We start from the raw sequence: 21,675 nt of genomic DNA on the forward strand, positions 1-21,675 counted from the left end.
CTTCAAATTAATGAGCTCTTGTTTTGTAGGTTGAAAACAAGAGCTAATAAACAAAATCATTTACATATTCCTTTTTTTCGACTCAAAATTAGTAAGTAAACTTATCAAGATACAAACAAAATCGTTTTTACTGCTTAGGGTTATTTTTTATCTACTTCCAAAACAACACATTTTTATTGCATTAATAGCAAAAACGTACCCCAAAATCAGGAAGTTTCCAAGAGAATGATGCTGTGAAAATACATACACAGAACTGAAAGAAAGGTAATGAAAGTAATAATAACAGCAGCAATAATAATATTAATAAATATTTGCCTTTGTGGGAGTAGGCATCCTCGGAAAAAAAAATCAATATTAATCAGGAAAAGAAAAATTAAAGCAGTCTACATTTTTTTTTAATCAATTACTTAAACGAAGGCTCATACAAAATTAAATAAGCACTAATATCATGGAATTAGTACGCTAACCTCTAGTACCCGAGTCCTGCGGATTCCATGATTTATTCGTGTAAGAAGAAGTAATCTTTACATTTTACCGTTAATGAACCAACACAATCAGATACTAGCGGCGAAATGTGGGAAGTATTCGCATACTTCCATGAGGGTAAGCATATGACTATTTGAATTACTTGTTGATTGACCTCTGTTGATGGGAAAAATTCATGATGGCTTTAATAAAAAGTCTAATGCGGGATCAAGGGTTGATTTTGCTTTAAATACCGCATCCAATTCCAGAAAAGCTCAGACTCAAGTGTTTTGCGCTCAGTATCAGATCAAACTATTGGATTTCTCCTTTCAAAATGAACTGCTTCGCTCTTTTGTCGATGTTGTTTCTCTTCTCTCAGGCATGGGCTTTGAAATACACCGATTGTGGTAAGCAACATGTTTCTTTGCTAACAATAAACAAATTCCGTTATCCATTTATTACAATTTCTGTAATAAAAGTCTAGTTTTTCTAGAAGCCGGAAATTTCTGGGGGAAAAAAGAAAGAAAAAACAAACAAACAAGCGAACATCGCCCGCTAACAAACAGAATATCCATTTTTCCACTCATCCGAAAAACAGTAATTGGCTTGTTCAGTAATGAAATGCAACTAAACTTTGTTAGAAGAGCATTGCTTAAAGCTTAAAGTATTAGAGCTTAGATTTCTTTCTAAGTCAGTTCTTGCCAGTTCTGTATCTTTTGGATTTTATTTTGCAATATTGGCGTGCGTGGATGCAGCCTTTTGACATTCCCCCCCCCCCTTTAAACACCCTAATCAATGGATCATGATGTTTCAATTTTCTATCGTCAATATTAAATGGCACTATGTAAAAAAAAGATGTCTGAGGAAAATTGATTTACTCCTGACAACTTTTGTCTTTGTTAAACTCTTTTCTTTCACGCGAAATGTTATTCCGGAACCGGCAGTGAAAGATGTATGACTCGTTGAGTTTGAAAATTTGCTTTAAAAATTCAATGAAATTTCAGTTGATATGATTTTAAAAATGAATCGAAAAAATATCATGACGGGCAATTACTGTGCAGTTCACATTTTTATTATTGTGTTAATTTTATTCAGAATATATCTAAAGTTTTTAAAAACAATTCAAGCAGATAAATAAATTACTATCATAAAACGTAACTTTTATTTATGTAAAAGTATTTAATTTTTGGAAATTCAAACATACAGTCATGTAATCGCTTAAGTAGCCAATAACTGTACAGTTTCCCTTAACTTAAATTATAGTTAATTTTTTTCACCATCCAGAGAACAAATTTTAGAAAAAAAAATCAGCTAGCTAACCACTTTTTATTTTATTAAGATATCCGTACTGCTATAAAATAACTATGCAATAATTATTTTTTAAATTTAAGAAGGATAAAGCTTTGTTATCCTACTTTTTCTGTGCTTTAATCAAGAATTTCCTCCCAGAACACGGTAAGCTAAAAGGGACTTCCCAAAGTGTAAAAGGTTGAATATCTCTGCTCTAGTACGAAGCAAACTAACCTACAATAATGAAAAAAAAAAAAAAAACTTTGTGTTGAAATATCAAAATAATAAAAACACGATTCAAAAAGCACAAAATTTGCGAATTTTGTGCTTTATTAATGTGTTTATCATATATTTTATTTACTGTTGCAATTAATCTTATACTTCCTGCTAAAATTAATATTACAGCTCTCAAAGGTAGTTTTCGGTTCTTTTACAGGTTCAAAAACAGGAAAAATTAAAGAGGTTTACCTTAGCGGTTGTGAAGACAGCGACGTCTGTGAGCTAAAACGTGGAGAAACCTACACTTATAAACTATCTTTTGAATCGAGTAAGTACGCATCACGTATCTTAAAAGCTTTCTTTGCTTAATTTTACTAGCATAATTAATTTTACTAACATTAATTTTGCATTGTTGTTCCTTTATGACTGTAGGATGTCCAGGATTTCCCAAGCATACATCTTTTATTGAACATTTTAAAGTAAATAAAAAAAATTATTTTTTTTTTAATTTTAAGTATAAATATGCTAAAATTTATTATTACTAATTAGTTTCTCTTGTTATTACAAAAATGTCCAAAATAGTTTTTCAAAATAACGTCACGTTTATTTTCGACTGCTTGTAAAAAATAGTTGTTTTGAAATCCTGTATTAGGTTTTCAATTCTAAGAAAAAAAAAACTTTATGCTTCATAATGTAGATTTTTCAATCATTTTACTCAATAAATGCAGCAACTCTATCGCAAATTTTTGTTTTTATTTTAGTTAGAGTTGCGTGTTCCCCTCTTTTTGTTCCGCAGTGAATGCTGACCGAACATACTTAAAAACCATGTTGTCGAAAATATAATATCAAAATGACAGAATCGATAATTTGTCCTTTAAACATATGCGTGAAGTTCAAACTAAAATGAGTTAAACTGCTCTGTAATAAATGTTCAATACATTAAAACCAAAAAATATTTTATGTAATAGAGTAATTGTTTGAGGGCATCAATTCAGAAATAACTATAATTTACAAACTGATATCTTTGTTAAATTTGGGAATTTAAGTAAGTAAATCACTGTCTTTTGAACGAAAATGTTTTTAAAATCCAAATAGTAAAGTTATAAAATCTGAGTCGCTTTATAAAGAACAACAGGGTTCCCACGGGCCCGGAAAAGCCCATGTAAAGGTCCTGTTTTCAAGTATTGCTTTTAGGGACCCCTCCAAAAGCCATATTTTGTGACCAAAAGCCCTAAAAACTAATCAAATGCCCTGTTTGTTAAGGATTTGTGTCATTCCATGTCAAATGAACAGTAAAAAAAATTCTCAGCCTGACTTCTCAAATTTTCATGACAGTTTCAGAAACCTTACTCTTTGATGTCTAAAAATGATGTACATATTTTTAAAAATCTATCATTCATAAGTGATGCGTAATTAATTTTTGCAATTTGTTAAACAGCACTTTTTTAAAAAAAAATCTTGCCAGCAGTGTTTTAAAGTAGTTAATTCAAGTTAATTCAAGTTGAAGTTGTATAATAACTCTTTTTACTTACATGCAGGCACGTAGCTAGAACTTTGTTAAGGGGGGGGGGGTCCAAGGTTTCACGAACTTCAAAAGAGGAGGCATGCTAAAGCAAAATTAGTAGCTCATATTTACGTTAAAAAATAAATCCAATTAAAACTAATTATTAAAATATGATAATTAACTAAAATTAATTAAATAATTGAAATTGATAGAGCATTTATTAAAAAATTATTTAACAAAAATTTTACATTAAGTGGCAAAAAAATTATTGTCAGTTTATAAAATTAACATTAAACTAAAAGATTTCCCATACTAAGTTTTCATACATGGATAGAAAAATTCCATCACATAAGCTTCCTCTGTTCTGATGCTTTGAAAATGAGTGATATAATTCCTATTAATAAAAAGTTCACAATAAAAGAAAATCGGAAAACGAAACTGTTTTATGGATTACTTGGAAAACGCAGGTAATAGTTTAATAAAATATTAAAGCTTTGTAATATATTTCAACAAAATATGTACAAGTCATTTTATTTGAAAAAAATAAAGAAATCTATATCTATCGAGTCGAATGTATAAATATGAATGCAATATAACGTAATTCCGCCACCCTGTCCGATTTGAACAAGATTTCTGGCAAAATTCAACCACCCTCTCGACGAAAATATTAGCAAGGTTTCATTTAAAAAGCTTGAACTAGTTCTTTATTTATCTACTTTATAACATTCTTTTGATTATACGAAATTGAATGAAGTTTCTAATTTTATCCGTTTTCTAATTATCATTTCTAACCATCATTTAAAAACTTGAACAAACTATTAACTCTTTGATGGATGGAGACTTCCTTGTTGCAATCATTAAAAAAAAAAAAAAAAAAAAAAAAAAAAATGCGTATTGCCGTTTTTTTTTAAAATCGTTATTATTATTTTTTTGCAAAACGAATTGGTAAAATAAGCTATCTTAGGATCCATTATGGTATTTTTTTTTCTTTCTAATGGGGCTTCGTTAGAGGCTTTAGCCTTTTCGGATCTAGTGCGAACCACCGATATGGCATCTAGTCTTTCAAATGCTACCATTAAGGCGCAGATGTGACTGCACAGGAAATTTCGATGCCGAGTTTCCACCAGATGGAGACACTTGAGCTCTCTTCGGTGCGAAACTGCACTAGGGGTTTAATTTTGTCAAGCCAAACGAATACCTGATCTTTTACCTGTCGAGTAATGGAATGTATGGTGAATAAAATTAAGCATCCACGTATTTTTATTTTAACAACATTTTGGAAAAAATGCAAATGATTGCTTTTTATGAATGTTTTTTATAAGGTCATGAATGATTTAAACATTATTGGCGATTTTCCTCTGATGTTTTCAATTTGATGTTTCATTTAAAAGATCAAGAGGAGGCATCGCACCCACCTATCTCACCACCAAACACGAGTTCAGTTTATTCTGCCAATACAAAAAAAAATTCTGTACAAATCAGTCTTTTTCAAATTCAAAATATAATTGTAAACAACTACAGAGAAAATGGCAATATACTCTATTACGAATTATCGTGTCAATATTTGATTATAACCTGGTTACTTTACTGTCTTTATTAGCAGTAAGCAAGTGTTCGACTCGAAAATTTCATGATTTGGAGTCAAACGTCAAATTTTGATCATTAAGGTAATCTTCGTCCCGTTTGCGATTGCGATAATACAGTAGCATTAAATTAGATACATTTTCAACAATATGTAATATGCATAAAGCTAGCCAATTTTTGAAATCAAAACTTATAGGTTTCTTATAGCCTCAGTTTATAAATTTTTTGCTCAACAGTCATCTGATGTTCAAAAGCCTAAAGACAATCTTTTGTAAAAAAATCTTAAAATGATTGTGGTTAAAAATCCAGTAATGATTTAACTCTACCTTCCAAAATTCATCTAACAATAATAACACTTCTGATTCTTTCATTTTCAAATTGGTATAACTTCCATTCTAGGAGCGATTTTGTAATCATCATGTATTCTCGAAAGCATATCATATTTTATAACGTAGGTATTGACTTTTTTTTTTTCTTTCTTTTATGTGATGTTAGTAAAATATATTCTATTGCAAGAAATAGCAAATAATTTTAACTTGAAGAAATTAAGAGTTAAAAAAAAATCTAATATAGACGTGAAAAACACAAGAAAATGTACCTCGCATTGACCTTTTTACTTCCTTTTACAAAAAAGGAAGTATTGTATTCGCGAAAAAATTTTCACTCAAAAATCGCCCTTAATTTCCATTTTGCTCACCCCCAAATGAATGTTGAGTTTTTTTTTCGATTCGACCACATGCGGAAAAGTGCCTAAGAATGTATAGACACGCGAAATATCCATTTTGACCATCACCGAGGTAATTACAACGACTTTTCTCGTGACGTCTGTATGTATGTGCGTATGTGTGTATGTGCGTATGTGCGTATGTGCGTATGTATCTCGCATAACTCAAAAATGGTATGTCCTAGAAAGTTGAAATTTGGTACATAGACTCGTAGTGGGGTCTAGTTGTGCACCTCCCCTTTTGGTTGCTTTCGGATGTTCCTAAGGGGGTCTTTTGCACCTTTTTGGGGGGAAATCATTGTTAATTTCGATGTAAACTCAAGTGGCGTTATAATTTGTCGGACACTTGGCGTTCCCTGTAACGCCGAAACACGTGTCTGCTGTAATTTACAAATTTGTGCTTCTACTTACGTTGTTTGTTCTGACTTTACTTGGCGATATATCGCCAGTCTTTTGGTCGCCAAGTTTTGTCGCCAACTTGGCGACAAATTTGGCGGAATTTTTTTTTTTTTGGTTTCAATTTGGCCATTGTTGGTGATATTTAGAGAATAAATATTGAATCACATTAAAATAGCGAATAATGGGGAAATGACATTAAATTGGAGTAAAAGGAAGTCATGTGATGCACACATCAGCTCGTTTTAATTATACAGTGGCTCCCAAAAGTGTTCGTACACTTTGAAATTTTTTAGTAAAACCAAAATAACTCGAAACTGAATTCGAATATGAAGTCCAATATTTTTTCACATCATTCCTATATCATTCTAAATACAACCTATTGTTTTTTTCAAAATATTGACGGATCTTCTTTTTGAAATGGGTCAGAAAACGAAGATACAGAGAAATAACACGCCACAAAAGTCATCGTACACTCAAATATTTTCGAATAAATTCATGATTAAAATTGTCATATGCAGTTTTATTAATATTTTTGCATTGTGTTGACCCCTTTAAGTCATTTGGCTTTAATTTTTTGTTTATTTATTCCTTAATATTGTGCTTATTAGTGTAAAATGGCTGGTATTCGTAAAAAACCGCAAACACCATTCAAAATTTGAATTTTTTTCCCACAGTAGTGGTAAATTGGTTTGAAATGTCTCTAAATTAGTTAATTTATTTGTTTGTATAGTAAAGTGCTTGATAAAATGCTTTGAAGAAAGGAATCGGACCGAAAACAAGGTAAGAAAAGGTCAACCGGCAAATTTGACGAAACGTGATCGAAGATTTAAAGTTAAAGAATTTATGAAAAACACACATTTGAGTGCTGTAAACGTTTCTACAGAGTTAAATGAAACATATTACATTTAATTTTCACCTAAAGTTGTTCGCCAAGTTCTCTGATTAGCTGGATTAAATGGGACCTCTTCCCGCAGAAATTTTCTTGGTCGTGCGAAAAACAGAAAAATTACGCTTTTCGTCGCAAAATCAATTATAAATAAGCTAAAAACGTTTTAGAATCACGTCTTACTTACAGATAAAAATTAATTCAACATTTTTGGTTAAATTGTTGTATAACTGTAAGTAGAAGGAAAAAAAAGGCACTTAATCTTAAGAACTTATTTGGATCAGTTAATCAGGACGGTGGAGGTGTTCTAGTGTGAGGGTGCATAACAGCATCAGGACTTGGTAGTTTGTAATTTTTTGATGAAATAATGAATCATGCTGTTCCTTTAAATATTTTAAAAACCAATTTTGAACTCTTAGCCAAAAATTTGGTTATTGAAACAACTTTGTTTTTTTATCAAGATAACGATAAGAAGCACACGGTTTTCAACATTTGCGTCTAGTGCCAAGAAAATTGTCCTAAAGTTTAAAAAATACCCCCTAAATCTCCAGATTTTAACTTAATGTAACGTATTTAGAGATATCTGGAGGCTAGATTACGAAAATAGGGCTTTAAAACGAAAATAGAGCTAGAAACAGTAAGACTCGAAGTGTGGTAGAACACTTACTCAGAAATTACGCAAAAAAAAAGAAAGAAAAAAAATGAAATCTATTCCCAGACGTTTAAAAGGTGTTATGAATACTGTATGATATTCTACTAATTAATAACTTAATCAAAAGTTAGATTATTCAATAATATATAGACATTTTATAAAGTGTACGAAGACTTTTGTGAGATAAAATTTCCGGCACTTTTTGGTTTTTGATTTTTAAAAAATTAAGTTTTAATATTTTTTAAAAACTTTTCATGTAGTTTTGTTAAAAATTGATCATAGATCTTATAATTAAATACCTATTCCGAAATATTAATTCTAACCAATTGATTGGGGACTATTTCGTTGAAAGTCGTAGGTGTACGAAGACTTTTGGGAGCCACTGTATGCGCAGTAAATAGCAGAAACTTTCACCTAGTAATTTTATAGTTAAATGCACATATCCGTTTTTTGTTACGTTTAATACTACCTCCGCAATTTACTAATGATGGATGCATAGACGCTTATTAAATAATTCCTCAGTAAAAAAGCGGTAAATACTAATAAGAAAATTTATTCCAATGAAAGAAATACAAATATGCTTTTCTTGAAAAACGGAACCACATCGAAGAAAGATTTTTTTCTTCAGTTAAAAATGACTAGCTGCTCTTCTCTTGGGACCATAGACTCACATTTCAGTAAGATTTAAAAGTACGAATTTCTAATAATTACTTTTAAATTACATGTGTTAATATGGCCGAACTTGCAATTTCATAAACTGATTACAGTAAAATATTCAAGTAATTTTCAATTTCATTCTTCGCTTCATAAAATTTTGATACAGCGAAAAGTAATTTCGTTGCATCAACTTCAAATTTATTTATTCACTTATGTTCAAAAAAAAAAAAAAAAAAACCCGAACTTTTCAGGATTACAGTTTAAAAGTTGTAAGCTTCCGGGGAGATAAGTAATCTATTATTGTTAAAAATAAACTAAAAGTTTAAATAAGATTATTAATCAAAATATAAAATGAATCTGAAATAAATCATACCAAAAATATAAAGTTCAAAAATAAATTAATAATTAATATTTATTTTTTCTCATCCTCAATCACACGAAATGTGTAGAATTTTTTTTTCGTTGCTGTCGGAACTTAGTTTTTAAATGGGAAAACATATTAACACATAAATTGCTCGTATTGTTAAGAAAACTTTAAAAGGAAACACTGCAACTTACCTAGTTTATGTACACTTAATTTTCTTCTGATTACAATTTTGTTCAAGATATGTTTCCTATAAGCGCGTGGTAGAAAAAAACTGTGTGTTAAAACAGAAAATAATAGGAATTTCAATTACTAATTCACCAGGGATGCACCTCACTCTGGCTGTCCTTCGTGCAGCATGTGTCTAGGAAATCAAGTCCAAACGGGAAAAGAGTCAAAACGAAAAGAAGAAAGAAAGAAAACCACCCCAATGAGACTGGGGAATGTTTGTTTTCAATTAGTTTGCCGATAGCAATTTGGTGGCTGAGGGAGAGGGGCCGAATTTCAAGGTCACAACGCAGTTGGGTTGAATTGGAAATTCGTCGTTTTCGGACGGATTCTTCGCGACACAGGAAGAGACCGGCGGCAACTGGGAACCCGCAGTTATTTCACGAGGTTCTCGTGTTCTGAATTGACTCGGACGCGGGAAAATTGTCGATAAATGGGAATATTTAAGGGGAAAATACCGGGTTTCATAAAATTTCTCTCTTTGGAAATTTTTTGTTGTCGTGAGGTGCAACAACCGAGAAAAAGCAGACAGTGGTCTTTCGGGAAGGGGGGGGGGTCCGGACCCCATGGACCCCCCCTTGGCTACGTCCTTGATGCACTTTAATTTCATATACAGTAAACTTCCGACTATCTGCGGAATAGGGTAGCATGGTAATCACCGATAACCGAATTCGCAGATAATCCGAAAAGTAAGTGGAAAATGATATTAGTGTATTAAGTAATCATACAAATTTATATCGTAAAAACATTGTAGCATTCTTTAAAGGTTTCATAGACTTATTTAAAGACTACCTACAGTGTGAAGCAGTTTTTAATCGGTTCCTGAAACTGTTCTCATAGGATAAGTTGCAAAACATTATACATGTATGAATAATAAACTAATTACAAAAATCACGTTTTTAAGTAAACTTCTATTTCATCTCAAAAGTTTCGATTTTTATTTTTTTCTTAATTACCCCACGTTTTGTTGACGAAAGTTAGTATTTTAGAAGCTCTGTAAGCATACTTGTGTATCAAAAGGCAAACAAAGATGGAAATTTGAAACCATTTGTGTTCATTAGAGGGAAATTCCAGTTTTTAGTCATTCTGAAGGAAAAACAACGGTTTGCGAATGATACTTTAAGCTTAGTATGTCTTTACGAACGGGAGAAACGGTACTTTGGCTCGTTATAAGAGCGTCAACCGCATTTGTCTTTAAAAGTTTCTGACATACTAACCGAACCGTCCTTCCTTTGTTTTGCTACTAGTAACTTAAAACAAAGTTTAATGTTTTGATTCATGAGCGGGAAATTCCAGTTTTTAGTCATTTTGAAGGAAAAACAACGGTTTGCGAATGATATGTTGTGCTTAGGTCTTTTTCTCAAAGAAACGGTCATTTGGCTCGTTATAAGGGCGTCAACCGCATTTGTCTTTAAAAGTTTCTGACATACTAACCGTCCTTCCTTTGTTTTGCTACTAGTAACTTAAAACGAAGTTTAATGTTTTGATTCATGAGAGGGAAATTCCAGTTTTTAGTCAGTTTGAAGAAAAATTAATGATTTACAAGGGACGCGTGTTGCTTAAAAGAGCTAGTCCCTTTTCACAGAAACGGCATTTCGACACGTTTCGAGAGTGCCGACAGTATTTCTGCAAGTCATATCTAAAATAATTTCTGATTTTCTAATAGTCTCTCCTTTGTTTGCAATTAATAATTATTTTCTAAAAAAGTAAAATATTTTGACAGTGACCGAAAGTGAGTCTTTGAAAGCAGTGGTCCATGGAGTCGTAGGTGGAGTTTCCATGCCCTATCCAATTCCGAACTCAGATGCATGTGAAGAGGAAGGCGTTGATTGCCCGATTGAATCCGGAAAGACTTACAGTTACGGAAATGAAATCGAAGTTCGCCAGTCGTATCCTTCCGTAAGTACTATCCGAAGATTACACATGAACCAAATAATTGCAAATTGATTGAGGAACAACGAACTCATCACTTATTAGGTATCGTAGACCAGCGGTTCTCAACCGGGGGGTGGGGGGGGGACAGAGGAATTTCAAGGGGTCGTGAGCGTATAAAATAATAAAGTGAAGCAGTAAAACTTACTATAATTTAATAAATTACTCAATTTTTAGTCACATGTAAATGTTTTTGATATTATGGAGGTATTTTGATATAGCGGTAATGTGCACATATTTCTGGGTCTAGATTTTCAGCATTAGCATATCTAAAGTCAAAATACTGAGCTGGATATGTAAATTGTCTTGAATTGTGCTTTGTCACAGTCACAATCTAATGTTCATAAACTTGTGAAGGCTAAAAATAGTGGCAGCATTCCACTCATTTTGCAAAATTGACTGGTATTAAAACTAACTAAACCTATATACCTCAAATTGATTTGTATTTAGTTTTTAATTCATTAGTTTCATGTGTTCTATTAATAATATGTTCAAAATAAAGTTAAGAGTTGCAATATTAAATTTTGTGTTAGAAATTATCTATATTTTATTTAAATTTCAGCTATCTTAAACAGCTTCAGCTTTAAATTCTGATAGTACTAATTGTATTGATCACATATAGGGGAAGGTTGCCGTCAATGAACCACATAACAGTTTTTGATTTATTGGAAAGGAAATCCAACTCATATTTCACGTTAATTATAGGAACAATTTCTCAGTATATTTCTCTTTTAATAATAATATTTACTTTCATGATAAATATACACATTAAAGAATGAAAATTAAAAATAAATATTTTAGCATGTGGTCCATTCATAGCTACCGGTTGCTATGGATGGACCATCGAGTTTCCATCAATGGACCACATTCTCAAACTAAAAATTCAAGACGTAACTTACAAATATTTATAACATTACAAATATTATAAGATCAATAAACACTACAAAAAAGCAATAAGTTATAGAAAAAGAGATTTATTTTCTAAAATGTTTTATTTTCGGATTAGAGGAACATAAAAAAACCGCAGCACTCACACAACACACAGCTGTTGTTATCACATCTCGTTCACCACTTGATATTTTTCCAACCTGTGTAACACTGTTCTAAGCTAATATCTTTTAAACCTCTTTTGAACTGTTGGGATTTTTTTAAAAATCGATTTGAAAGTTTTCGTTCGACGCAAGATCTCTAAAATGTCAGAGAACTTATTAACCATTTTATAACTGAAACCAGAAGCTTAAGTCTCAAACTACCAGAGAATATAGTACTAAGACTTTTTGTCTTAATTAAATCTGCGGGACAGGTTATTTTTCTCATCCTCTTGAAAGGCCAATTCCCCCAAATATAGTAATTCCAAAAACGTCTTCTCTAGTTTCAAAATATGATTCATTTATCATACCCCTATTTCGGAGGGCTTACCACCTAAATTTCTAATAAGTGATTAAGGTAACAACAAGCCTGTTTTTATCTTCCATGCGACTGTTTAAAGTTGCTTTCGGGACTCTATATAGTCGGTAGAGTTCGTTAAGGTCCATGCCATCATTTGTGTAAGCTACTGTTGCACATTACATGCTCTCACTTTTCCACTAGCCATATTTTACTATTTTTTTGTGCATTTTTCAGGAGCAAAAAAAGTATTTGAAACTCTATTATTATGCTTTAATTTTTTAATCAATTTTATAAAAAAATTTGGCTTGAAATTATAATAAAGTATAAGCGTTTTCATGAATTACTGAAACTTTTTTTCATTACCATAATTATTTTAAAATAGTTGAGCAATTTTAAAAGGTAATTGAGTTGTAGTTACAACAATATTTGTGATTTTCCATGAATGAATCACTTTCTCAGGTGGTCCATTTGTGAAAACACCTAGCGGTCCAATGATAGTAACTGCGTCATTTTGAATATTCTCATAGGTGTTACTGCTGTGACGAATCATGAGGAAACATGAAGTATGGGAAATTGTACTTGAAATGGCACTATTTTAAGTCAATGCTCACATTTCATTGATTAGTGATATTTAAAGCTTGTTACAACTAAATGAAAATCTCAATAATTAGTAAGATAATGGTATAGAAATCATTTTGATCGATTAAAATTATGATGAAGTAATTTTAGCTAATCGACGACTGTGCAGTAGATAGTTTTCAGACAAAGGAAGATACTAAAACTGATTACGCTTCTGCACAAACTCTGGTACGGTAAATATCTTCGCGATCTAGTCATGGAACGGTTCATTGACGGCAAAACTTCCCCTAGTGGGGCGGGAGGGTGGGTTGCGTGAACCTTACATGAGCGTTCAAAAGGGGCGCAGAGCCAGAATGGTTGAGAACCCCTGTCGTAGACAATAACTAACTTATGACGCCTACCAATGACTGAACAATACTTCGTTACATCAAGTAATCAAAATATTTTCTGCAAATAAATAAATGTGCCTTATTTCTTTAACGATGCCGATAGTGTTATTTTATAATACCATACGTCCATAGTACCAATATACTGCATATAAAACTTCGTGTTGATTGTATTTTACACAATTAAAGTATGCAAAATGAAATATTCATTCCATATTTTTAGACATAATTAATTAACAGTAAGATGCAATTAAATGTTTTTTAAATAATTAAAAGGACATTGGTTAGTTACTATTAATGATTGAGGAAAATTCTTCCAAGTTCAAGCAAATTAAACTGCTTCAGTGTAAAAATAGCTCATACTTGAGGTACAATGCTAAAAGAAAAAAAAGGGGGAGAGGGGGGGGTCGTAATTATGTACTCCATTTTATTTCATTCGGTGTCTTCAATTATATTATACATCATTTATAAATATTTTTGCTAACCTAAAAATGTAATACTGATCTCAGTGACAGCGGTTAATGCTTGATGCTCTAACTTAAAATCTAATATTAATTAAGATTTAAATTGCGAGTGGTAAATAATATCAACTTCCATGCATATATTTTTTTCAATCTCTCGCCAAAAAAAAAAAATAAATAAATAAATAAAATAAAATAATAAAAAAACGAAAAAGTGAAGCTGTCATGAAAAAATAAATATAATGACCCAACGCTTCAGTACAAGAAAAGCATTATTCTAACAAAGCGTTTCACATTAGTCAAGAGGAATAATACCTGTTGAGCATTAAAATAGTAGCTACAGAAAATCGAATGTTTTTGTAGTTGAAGAAGAAAGTAAAATAATCTTTTTTGGCATCTGTGTAATATTAATCGAAATAATATTAATTGTAACGACAGGGTCGATTTTAATTGGATGCAGTGAATAGACTGGTGAATTGTACCTAAAAAATCAAAATTTTCGAGTTTTGAGGGTGTCGCAGCAAATGAATGACAATATTTTTGAAAGTAAAAGTTTCTGTGAAATAAATATAAAAGCCGACTGACATAGATTGCGAATTTCAGTGAAAAAATGCTTGTACAGAATAATTTTATACAATTAACTCCAAATTTAGAGATTTGTTTGTAATAAAATTGCTTGAAATAAGCAGGTTTTAACTGGAACGTAGTCCCTTTAAATATTTTAACTATATATATATATATATATATATATATATATATATATATATATATATATACACACACATTTTTTTGCTATAAGCAGATGTATTTAATAGACACATAAAGGTTAAATAATATTAATAATAATAATAAATAAAAACATTAGGACTCGACCGATGCATCGGCCTGGCCGATGCATCGGCGCCGATGGTTCAACAATTTAGCCATCGGCATCGGCATCGGCGGCCGATGCTAAATTGCAAGAAAATCGGCCCATCGGCCTTAAAAACTTCGAAAAGCCGATGGAATTGGCCGATGTTTTTGAAAAAAAAAAAAGACCTTCCATGTTTTACCTTTTAATACAAAGTAAAGGTTGTTTTCATATAAAATTGTTTACTAAATTTCAGTATGAATTTTTATTTGGGTCACCCCTGAAAGAGTTTTTAATACTGCATTCAGGTACCAAACAAGTTAATTATTGCGTTGTTTCTTGCTGCTGGATGTACGTAGTATCTCTCATAAGTCATAACTCCAAAATGGTAAACTGTAGAAGGATAAGTTTTGGCGTGTGGGTGTGCGTACGTTCCAGTTGTGCACTTCCCTTTTTGTTTTCGATCGGGTGTTCTGAAAAGCCTGTTTACTCATTTTTTGTGGTTATTAATTACTTATTTCAATGCAAAACTAAGATAGCGTCTCAGACTGACGGTCATTTGGTGATATATTGCCGAATTGGAGACTATGGAAACAAATATGAGATGGCAAAACCCCGCTATTCATTTTAAAACACTCTGTATTTTAAATCCGCCACTGCAAGCCAATACAAACTCGGGTGCAAGTTTCGGAAGGGTTTTTTTGCTCAATGTTTATGATTATTTTGAACTTTATTTTTTACGACTATTTTGAATTTCCGAGAACACTTGTGTGCCCCTCCTCCCACTCCCTCAATTTCTGAAATTAAACTCTAGTTATACTCCTGAGTAGTTTAAAACTATCACCATTCATAAAATTAGAGATTTCTTTTTCAAACTTTATCTATTGTTTAGAAAGAATTTAGAGCATTAATTTAAGAAATTGATTAAAGAAAGACGTTTTGAATGGTGACACAATTCGGAAATCGAAGGGACTTTTGAATTTTTTCTTTGGAAGTGCTGAAATAGATTCAGAAACTCTTCCGAGGTGTTGGTTTTAGCGGTTCTGTACTACAAATATTAGGCCGAGGTTGGGGCCGAAGTGTGAGTTACTGCAAAATCAGAGGGTGACCCCCCCCCCTCCATTTCGTAATGCGCCATCTTTTTTGTATCATTAATAGCGATCGATTTTTTTTTCTGTTGTAACTATTTTTATGTATTTATATAAAATCAATGAATAAGTTATTTTCGTTTTTTATAGAAAAGTTTCAAGGATTTTCTATTATGCAATTTTTTAAATTTCAGAAAATTACTGTTAAATTGAACAATTTAATTTGAACTTGTTTGTAAAGCTTCATAAAAGATTAAACAATCTAATTGTTCAATATTATGTATGCAAACATCAGATCAAGCAGTCATATGTATTCAGTTATTAACTTTGTGTAAATATTGATTTTGTTTATAGCTGCGTTTTAAGAACCTCGCTCTTTTCATGGCAATTTTTTTTCCAGCAAAATTTATGTCACTGTTTTAGTTTTTTGAAAAATGCAAAATTTTCTATTCATAAATTTTAAATAAGAAAATAATATTTCTTTTATGATTTAGTATTGTAATTTATCTGTTATCTTTTTTTTTAATTTGATGACTAAAAAATGTCTACTTGCAATCTTTCCAATTTAATTGCGTAATTTGTTGACGGTTTCATAGTTTTATTCTTAGTTTTTTTTTGAATGATTTAACAACATAATTTAATGTTTTTTAACTATGTTTAGTGAACTTAAATCCATACATCATTACAATATTACTGAAATCTTAGTTATACGTTCAATTAAAAAAAAATCAATTGTTTATTAAACAGTCTTTTTGTTTTTCTTCCTTTTTTCTTTCTTTCTTTCTTTTTTTTTTTTTTTTTTGGCTGTTGTTCTTTATCTTTCATTGTACAGCAGTCAAAAAAGGAGAAGCATAACTACACCCTATATAGATTGTACGTAGTACGATCCAAAAGTTCGAGACAAGCTGTATAAAACCTTACCCAGAATAGTTCACATTACAGGAGCACATCCACCTTCAAAAGTTTACCTTGAGGGACTATGTACTTCTGCCAGTGTTCATATAACTTTTGGAAACACTTCTGAAAGCCATTTTTCGCTACCTTCTATGATGCAGCTTTATCTTCTCCTGACGTAGGAAAGCATCGTCCAAGCAAATGTTTTTTGCTGGGAACAGGTAAAAGTCACACGGAGCTAAGTCCGACGAAGCGTTATGTTATTTGTTTGTCATATCAGAGTATTGACCAATCGAACCGTGCATCCTCAACATGAAAGTCGCCTTCTTCCCTACGATGAAGTTAAAGCAGCAGCGCAAGTTGCGAAAATGTCTTCCAGGAGCGCTTCTAAAAGCTATACGAACATTGGCAAAAGTGCATAGTCGTTCAAGGTGACAATTTTGTAGATAGATTTGCTTCGGTAATGTGAACTATTCGGGGTAAGGTTTTATACAACTTGCCCTCTAACCTTTAGATCATACTACGTACGTATGAGTTTTCAACTTACTATTTCATAACGTTTTTGAGTGACGTAAGTTTACGCGCATGAAGACATCACAAGAGAATTTGCGATAATTAACTGAGGAAGCGTTCAAAATGGATATTTCGGTCATCTACATGCTCTTAGGTACATATGCATGTACAGATGTGCCGAAAAAACTTGTGAAGTTAAAATTGGGTGATCGTAAAATAAAAATTTAGGTGAAAATCTGATTTTTTTTAAAAATTTTTTGTGATTGCAATTCCTTATTCGTAGAAAGGAAGTAAAGTGAAATGAATCAATCATCCTTTAAATCTCTGACAATTTTAATAATTTATTTCTGTTTGATTTTTTTTCCATCGGCCAACGGCATCGGCCATCGGCCATCGGCCATCTTTGAACAACCGGCCAACAATCGGCATCGGCCCATCGGCCAAAAAATGCCATCGGTCGAGCCCTAAAAAACATCACATAAAGTTAAGAAGAAGTTACTATATTATGAAGATGACTGACTTTCTTTTCCGCTCCAGTGATACTAAAAATTCTCTGTTATTTTAATATTTTGTTGCAATATTGCATAATAAATTGCTTTTTGTTTCCCATATAGGTTCGGGCTGATGTGAAATGGCAACTTAAGGATGCAAGCAACAAAGACGTTGTATGTGTACTTATCCCTGTTAAAATTGTTTAAACAAAAGAAAATAATCGAAACATCAAGCAAAAGTTTAAAAAGTTAATTTTTTCTCAACCATGAAACAGTTGTATTATTTGTGAAATAAATACAATATTTGTGTGACTCCTCTTCAAATATTTTTTTTAAGTTGAGAAATGATTATAATATCTTATACATAAAAATATATATACTTTTTTATTTGTAGACACACATAATTACGACCACAGCATCAGTTATAAATATGAACTATAAATAGGGTACTTATATGCAACTATCTTGTTATTTTTGGATAACTGATTTATTCAAATCTGCATTTAGGGGAGAAATGCAGCAGATATAACCATTTTTTTCTCTATACAAATTTAAGCATGTGGATAAAGTGAAAAACAACATAAATAATAACGCTCAAATTATTAAGACAATTAGTGTATTATTTTTTTTTAATTTTTTCATTTAAATAATATTTTAGAGCAAAGCTTTTGGTATCATTTTTCATCTATTCTTTTTAATCAAATTAATTACACAGTCATTTCACTCAAAATGATTTTCATTAAAAATATTGTTACAGTCCCGAATTTTCGGAAAAGAAGGGACTGCCAACTCCATTTTAGTGATGCAAAAGAGACAGAGAGAGAGAGAGAGAGAGAGAGAGAGAAACATTCAAATTGTTAAATGTAAAAAAAAGGGGGGTGGGATGGGGGCAAAAGAATAAAAAGGACAAAAAGCATTTTTTCTGTAAAATTTCAAAAGAAAATGTAGTCTTAAAATTGCATTTAATATTGTTCGAGGACCTGTATTATTAAGATTACTAAAAACTAAGAATCGCTAAAACGTACATTTCAAACATCTTTTGGGCCATTCCATGAAAACAGGTAACTGGATGGTAAATTTTAAAACTTTTTATTCATGAAAAATTTTGGTGTTATTGAAAAGTTAAAATGTTAAATTTAATGTTTTGAGTAAGATATCAAAGTTTCTTTTTTCTGGAATGGCAACACATTATTCTAAGGATAAGAGTCCAGTTGCGAGTAAGCGTGCTACCTTTTAGCGTCAAATTTGAAACTCTGATTCGCATAAAAAAATCGATTGAATTTGTTAAAGTCAAGTTCATAGGTAAGTCTTAACTTTATTGTTTTCGTATTATTAGATCGTTAGATCCTAAGATACGTCCTAATAACTATACTAACACTTACAAAAAAAACCTTCATTTTTGTGTCCCGCACGTGACGCAAAAGATGTATATTTTTAGTTTGAATAAAAAGGAAAGTCATTTATTTTGTGTGAATGTTATTACGGAAGCTAATTATTGCAGTACTCTTATGTTATGACAGTTTTAGAACTTTAAACAAGTTTTAGTTGGAGAAAATTCTGAAAACAAAACTGTCCCGCACGTGACGCGTTATACAAACAAGCGTAAGATAAACAGTTACAACTTGCAAAACTTGAATGAAACTTTTTTCCACATAGTTAAAGATTCTAAAATATATTATTCTGGAGTAAGAACTCATTTTTTTTTCACATAAGTACAACTATTTTTATGCACTAATCAATCGTTCATGAGGAACATATTTTTAATCTTGAAAACTTCATTGCAGAATACTCGAAGTACTTCAATAGTTATATTTGTTTTAGGAATTGATTATTTAAAACACAAATACATTCAGCGCTGCATGAATATAATAGTAACAAAACAAAACTATTTTTATATTTTCCACGTACGAACTTCTTGTGGAACAAATATATAGTTTTTGTATTGAGTTTTCCCTTTTCATTCTTCTTTCTTTTTTTCACTACTTAATGTTTGTTTCTGTAGAAGGCAGGCCATAATTATATTATTTACTAGCTCCGTCGCCCAACTTTGCACGGTCTGTCTTGAAAATAAAAGTTATGTCAAGTGACGCATGTTCAACAATCAGGCTTAAACAAAAAAAAATAAATAAATAAATAAAAAATCTGCAAAAATTTCCCTGACGGATTGCAGAGAAATAACCAAAAACGAAAGATTTTTAATCCCTCAATTACAGGAAAAGCTTCCAATACATATCATACGCAGAGCTGTGCGGCGATTTTGAGGAATAGTTTTAATTATCCCAATGGAGTTTTTCTTCAAAATACGGCTTTATCATTATTTTTATGAAGTTGGAACTAAATATTTAATCGGTCAAAAACGATTTCTACCATTATCTTACTAATTATTGAGATTTTCATTTAGTTGTAACAAGCTTTAAATATCACTTATCAATGAAATGTGAACATTGACTTAAAAGAGTGCCTTTTCAAGTGCAATTTCCCATACTTCATGTTTTCTCATGATTCGTCATAGCAGTAACACCTATGAGAATATTCAAAATGACGCAGTTACTATCATTGGACCGCTAGGTGTTTTCACAAATGGACCACCTGAGAAAGTGATTCATTCATGGAAAATCACAAATATTGTTGTAACTACAACTCAATTACCTTTGAAAATTGCTCAACTGTTTTAAAATAATTATGGTAATGAAAAAAAAATTCAGTAATTCATGAAAACTCTTATACTTTATTATAGTTTCAAGCCATTTTTTTTAAACAAAATTGATTAAAAAATTAAAGCACAATAATACAGTTTCAAATACTTTTGTTGCTCCTGAAAAATGCAAAAAATAGTAAAATACGGCTAGTGGAAAAGTGAGAGCATGTAATGTGCAACAGTAGCTTACACAAATGATGGCATGGACCTTAACGAAGTCTACCGACTATATAGAGTCCTGAAAGCAACTTTAAACAGTCGCATGAAAGATAAAAACAGGCTTGTTGTTACCTTAGTCACTTATTAGAAATTTAGGAGGTAAGCCCTCCGAAATAGGGGTATGATAAGTGAATCATATTTTGAAACTAGAGAAGACGTTTTTGGAATTACTATATTTGGGGGGAATTGGCCTTTCAAGAGGCTGAGAAAAATAACCTGTCCCACAGATTTAATTAAGACAAAAAGTCTTAGTACTATATTCTCTTGTAGTTTGAGACTTAAGCTTCTGGTTTCAGTTATAAAATGGTTAATAAATTCTCCGACATTTTAGAGATCTTGCGTCGGACGAAAATTTTCAAATCGGTTAAAAAAAAAAAAAAAAAAAACCAACAGTTCAAAAGAGGTTTAAAAGATATTATCTAAGAACAGTGTTGCACAGGTTGGAAAATATCATGTGGTGGACGAGATGTGATAACAACAGCTGTGTGTTGTGTGAGTCCTGGGGTTTTTTTATGTTCCTCTAATCCGAAAATAAAAAATTTTAGAAAATAAATCTCTTTTTCTATAACTTATTGTTTTTTGTAGTGTTTATTGATCACCTGTTATAAATATTTGTAAGTTACGCCTTGATTTTTTAATTTGAGAATGTGGTCCATTGATGGAAACTCGATGGTCCATCCATAGCAACCGGTAGCTATGAATGCACCACATGCTAAAATATTTAGTTTTAATTATCATTCTTTATTGTGTATATTTATCACGAAAGTGAATATTATTATTAAAAGAGAAATATACTGAGAAATTGTTCCTATAATTAACGTGAAATTTGAGTTAGATTTCCTTTCTAAAAAACAAAAACTGTTATGTGGTTCATTGACGGCAACCTTTCCCTATCTTTAAAATCAGAGTAACATCTACTTTTATCAAGTGAGGAGATAATAAACAACTCGTGATTGCTCAAAAAAAAAGGGACATTTAAATATTTTTGTCAAATAGGCAAAAGGATTCAAAAATTAATAATAAAAGTGACTACAAAATGAAAGCAAAATTGTCAATTATTAAAGAAAAAATCCTGATTGAATTTAGGTATTAGTACCTTTTTGAACTACCTCGAGAGTAGATACGCGACGTGATACAGGCGAGCTATAAGGCATGAATGTCTAGTACTCCTATGATGTCCTACGCCATCTCGTTGCACGTTCA

The 21,675-nt window shown here is 31.4% G+C and overlaps 1 protein-coding gene across 1 annotated transcript; it reads left to right on the top strand.

Annotated features, from left to right (window-relative positions):
• The first annotated feature begins 799 nt into the window (after window positions 1–799).
• On the top strand, window positions 800–17,762 carry LOC129219207 (NPC intracellular cholesterol transporter 2-like). Its single transcript, XM_054853532.1, has 4 exons — window positions 800–872; window positions 2,192–2,302; window positions 10,696–10,871; window positions 17,679–17,762. The coding sequence occupies exons 1-4, from the start codon at window positions 800–802 to the stop codon at window positions 17,760–17,762; spliced, it is 444 nt and encodes a 147-aa protein (XP_054709507.1).
• The last annotated feature ends 3,913 nt before the right edge of the window (window positions 17,763–21,675 follow it).

This window comes from Uloborus diversus, chromosome 3, assembly GCF_026930045.1.
Source record: "Uloborus diversus isolate 005 chromosome 3, Udiv.v.3.1, whole genome shotgun sequence".
Taxonomy (NCBI): Eukaryota; Metazoa; Arthropoda; class Arachnida; order Araneae; family Uloboridae; genus Uloborus; species Uloborus diversus.

Excerpts from the sequence above, each read along its gene's own strand:
- LOC129219207 (XM_054853532.1), top strand. The coding sequence starts at position 800 with ATGAACTGCTTCGCTCTTTTGTCGATGTTGTTTCTCTTCTCTCAGGCA. Across the intron at positions 873-2,191 it reads TTTGAAATACACCGATTGTG|GTTCAAAAACAGGAAAAATT; the intron begins GTAAGCAACATG and ends GTTCTTTTACAG. Across the intron at positions 10,872-17,678 it reads TTCGCCAGTCGTATCCTTCC|GTTCGGGCTGATGTGAAATG; the intron begins GTAAGTACTATC and ends TTTCCCATATAG.